This window comes from Exserohilum turcica (assembly GCF_000359705.1).
Source record: "Exserohilum turcica Et28A unplaced genomic scaffold SETTUscaffold_83, whole genome shotgun sequence".
Taxonomy (NCBI): Eukaryota; Fungi; Ascomycota; class Dothideomycetes; order Pleosporales; family Pleosporaceae; genus Exserohilum; species Exserohilum turcicum.
In genome coordinates, this window is record NW_007360303.1 from 1 (window position 1) to 4,047 (window position 4,047).

The window sequence follows — 4,047 nt, forward strand, 5'->3', positions numbered from 1 at the left end:
CATCCAGGCAGGCTTCCAGGCGACAGGCCTTGTCCCTCCTTGTCCAGATCGCGTCCTATCGTCGCTTACAGTGGCTAGGACACCGTCTCCACCACAGACAACTACAGACAATAACGCCGCTATGCAGACAGCAGCAGCGCAGACAGAGACGCCACAAACAGTAGCAGAGCTTCAGCAGAAGGTGCGCTATCTCCAAGAGCGGCTACGCCGGAGATCAGAGAGCCCAACAAGCGTTATAATACGCCAGCTTGCTAAAAGCGCTCAGCTTGCAATGCAAACAGTAACAATACTTACAGAGGAAATTAAGAAGCTACGTAAAGAAAACCAGCGCCAACGACAAAAGCAAGAGCGGCAGCGTCAATATATCGCTTCTGGTGGGGTGCTCCAGGTCTAACAGGCTCAGCAGATCATTGCAGAGGCAGAAAGGGTAGTAATGGGGGGTGACCAGAACCAGACTGGCGAGCGACGTCAGCGCGCGCCGCCAACGTGCACGAAGTGCCACGTTCAAGGACATACTCGGACTTCATGTAAAGCTAGATAAAGAATAATATCTTTTAATTTAATTTAATTTTATTAAGTTGCTGTAGAGCAATTGAGTAGAGCGTCGCGTCAGGTTTGGTGGGGTGGGCCACTTACTGATGTGGGCCGCTTACTGATAAAACACGTTATTTGGAAGTGAAAACAGTGTATTCGTATGGCGTGTGGGATACAAATGGCACGCACATGTCGCAATCTGCCTGTTTCACCATGTCAGCAAATGTGGCTCAATGCTGAGGCTAAAGCGCGATACTTGCCTTCCGTCTCCGTACTTAAGTTTCAGCCTATTTAATCACTCACCAAATCGTAGCCTTACCAACGCAGTGTCATCTGGTCTTTCCATTGACATGTTGCACGCGCAAAAAGGGGCGACGTTCTACAAGTAAAGTGGAGGCTGTGGGGAAAAGCGGAGAGCATCCTCGCGGAAGGTGGATCGAGCCATTTGCCTGCCAAGTATCACGTGACTGACTACCCTTAACATGATCTCCGTGTGCCGGGCCTTTGGCCTAGGCTGTAAGCGCAAAACACTCGCGCTGGACATGCTTTCTTTCATTCTTAGCTTCTAGGAAGAAGGCATGCAAACTAAAGATGTACTAGACCTTGCTACTACTCAAGAAAAGCGAGAGAAAGCCGCCCACGAACATTAAACGCTACTTGTCTCTGCGTTCTCGCTATCAGATGCGCTGATGAAAGGCTGCGAAAGGCTAGACATGGGTGAGCAAATTATGTACTATATCCATAATCATGAGCTAGATGCGGGCCAAAAGACGGTGCAAAATTAAAAAGATTAGCTAACCCATTTCAACTGATTGAAGCAAACGGGAAGCGGGCAACGGTACACACTAAAACAGGACAAGGAAGATAAGTAATTTGGCAATCAATGGTCGGTTGTTGGAAATGCATTATTTATACAATATACCAATGACACCGGCTGCGCGTCTTGGCATTATCGAATATGTACATGTCTTGTTAGCACAAGACGTTGCCCTAATCATCGCGCTTGTATATAGGAATTGTGCCAGTGAATTGGCCATTCTGCCCGACAAAGTTATCAGTGCTGCTAAAGTCCTTGACGTGACCAAGCAAAATCTCAAGCATGCGGAGACCGACGCCAGGTGTGTACTGAGGCACCTCATGACCGGCGAGAAAGGAAGTATAGAAAGTGAGCCCACGCTCCTTGATCCATTTGCCGAGGTAGCCGGCGCCGGCAAGCGATCCCCCATTCCACTCGGGGTGATAGGGTGCGTAGAGAGGAGTGCATGGATATTTGGAAAAACCCTGAACGCCGTGCCAAGTCATGTTCTGGAGGGCGAAGAGGCTGCCGTTGGTGGCGATGAGCATGTCGAGGTCACCGGAGCCGATCAAGACGTTGTTGGTGTGCTCAATAACGTTCTGGAGCGTGCCGTCTATGGTAGGTGGGAGGGAGGTGTCTGTGTTATTTTCATTGCCGTTGGCGAAGACGTTGACGTCTGTGCACTGCATCCAGTTGGTGTTGGGGTTGACGTGGAGAGCCTTCTTGACATCGGTTCGGTTGAAGTAAATCTCAATGCCTGGCGGGGAGTAGTCTCCTGTGTTGACTATGCCCATGACATCGTACACGAATGGGCACGTGTCTGTGACATGGTAGATGTTGAAACAAGGGTTGATCTCTGAAAGGGCAATACCGAAGTCGTCAATCATGTCGCAAACAGGGACTTTACCAGCATATGGGTCGGGAAGAACAGGGAAAGGACCCTTTGGCGGAGGAAATCTGAAGTACTTGTCCAAGTACTGGGCGTAACCGCATTCCCGATTTTTCTTGGTGATGGCCGCCATGAAGGTATCGTTGAGTCCGAAGATATTCTGGTAATGTTGGACAAAAGGGAGAATTACAACTTGCTGCTGGATAGTGTTGTCACCAAGGACAGGATCATTGATACTGATACCGGCAAGGTTGAAGTACTTCTTGTCGTTGGCCTTGATAAAGCTGTTGGCGATGTTAGGAACGTACATGCCGGCGTAAGACTCTCCAGTGATGTACGTCTTCCAGTTGTAGGTGTGGAAGGTATCAACAAAGTTCTTGTAGAAGCCGCGGAACTGCTTGGAAAGTTCAACCTCGTTGGTGATATTGGGTACGCCCTCGGAGTAGCCGACGCCAACTGGCTGCTCAACCCAAAGCATGTTGGTGATGTTGTTCCACGAGTACGGGTTGGGAGTCGGGGCAAGAGTGCCCTGCTGCCACGTGAACGGGCCATTTTCATCGAGCAGCCCGATGAGCGAACTGCAGCCAGGGCCACCATTGAGCCTGTGTCAATTGTGAGACGCATTTCTTGCATGGTAGACACATGGAGATTTGCTTACCAGATGACGATTTCCTCTGGTGTGTGGCCCGTCTTGGCTGGGAAGAACCAGAAAAACAGCTTTCGCGTCTCCTTGGGGTCGTTTGATATGGGCAGCAAGCCAGCATAGCTCTCTCCTATATCAAAGTTGACCTCGGGAAAAGCCTTGCCATCGACGGCGAAGGCTGGAAGCGATTAGTGTCTACATGCCAGTCTTGGAATTCCAGACTCACGCTTGGTCTTTGCAGTCGCAAAATAGCTCTGGGCCCTCTTCTGGATCTCTGGGTTGCTGAAGTCGCGACCAGCTACACGCCTCTCAATGAGCGGTTTGGGTCGTTTCCAGATGGTAGCGGGTTTTCTGGGCGCGGCTTCAACGACGGCTGTGGAAGCGCACAGCAAAGAAGCGAAGATGGAAATTAGCTTCATGTTGTACACGAGTGAAGAGCAGTCGATGGGAGAGCTGCCGGCGGGTCCCTGGGGGTGAGGGCTGTATTTGAACACTTTGCCCGCAGCCTCATATTGATAGTGGTAATGCAAAGCTTGTCCTGGAAGAGCAGGCGGGATACGGAGGCCAACTGGGGCTCGGTGATGACGCCTAGCAATGGCTCATTAGCATATTCTGGGCCGTGTCATCGGGTAGCCAGGATGCAGCATGATTCAGTGGTCCATTCGCTGCGAGGTTGACGACCTTCCCGAAACGTATGGTTTGGTAGATATAGCTAGGGCCGATTGGGCGAATTATGAGGCGCGGCGCGTAGTGGGGATAGGACGTGCCTATTATTATTATTATTATTATTATTATTATTATTATTGTAGTTTAACGTCCTTTCTCAGCCCAAAGGGCTATATAAGACGTGCAGGCTTAAGGCCTGCAAGTAACTACGTAGGCTAGAATTTAATCTAGGTACAAATTGAGTAGGTACAATGTAGGGGGTTATCTAAATGAAGGTGAGGCTCGTAGCCTAGTAGTTTTTTTAGTGAGTAACTCTCTCAGATCTTTCACTTTAAATGAGTCTTCCTCTCAAGTTTTAACGAGTAACTCTCTCAGTCGAATAGGTAGTTTAATGAGTAACTCTCTCATGTGGGTGGACCATAAATATGGTTGTGAGGGGAGAAGGATTCGAACCTTCGATCTTTGCTGACGTGAGACAGCAGAAAATTTTCCAGGCGCTCCACCACTGCGCCATCCCCC

At 49.7% G+C, this 4,047-nt stretch overlaps 1 protein-coding gene and 1 non-coding gene across 2 annotated transcripts; both read right to left on the reverse strand.

Annotated features, from left to right (window-relative positions):
- Positions 1 to 1,524: 1,524 nt before the first annotated feature.
- Positions 1,525 to 3,281, reverse strand: SETTUDRAFT_185131 (uncharacterized protein; the record flags this gene model as incomplete). The annotated part of the gene is made up of 3 exons (XM_008032956.1): positions 1,525 to 2,821; positions 2,878 to 3,040; positions 3,089 to 3,281. 3 exons carry the CDS (start codon positions 3,279 to 3,281, stop codon positions 1,525 to 1,527), a joined length of 1,653 nt encoding a protein of 550 aa, XP_008031147.1.
- A 679-nt stretch (positions 3,282 to 3,960) lies between these two features.
- On the reverse strand, positions 3,961 to 4,047 carry SETTUDRAFT_t151. Its single transcript has one exon. It is a non-coding gene; the product is annotated as a tRNA-OTHER (tRNA).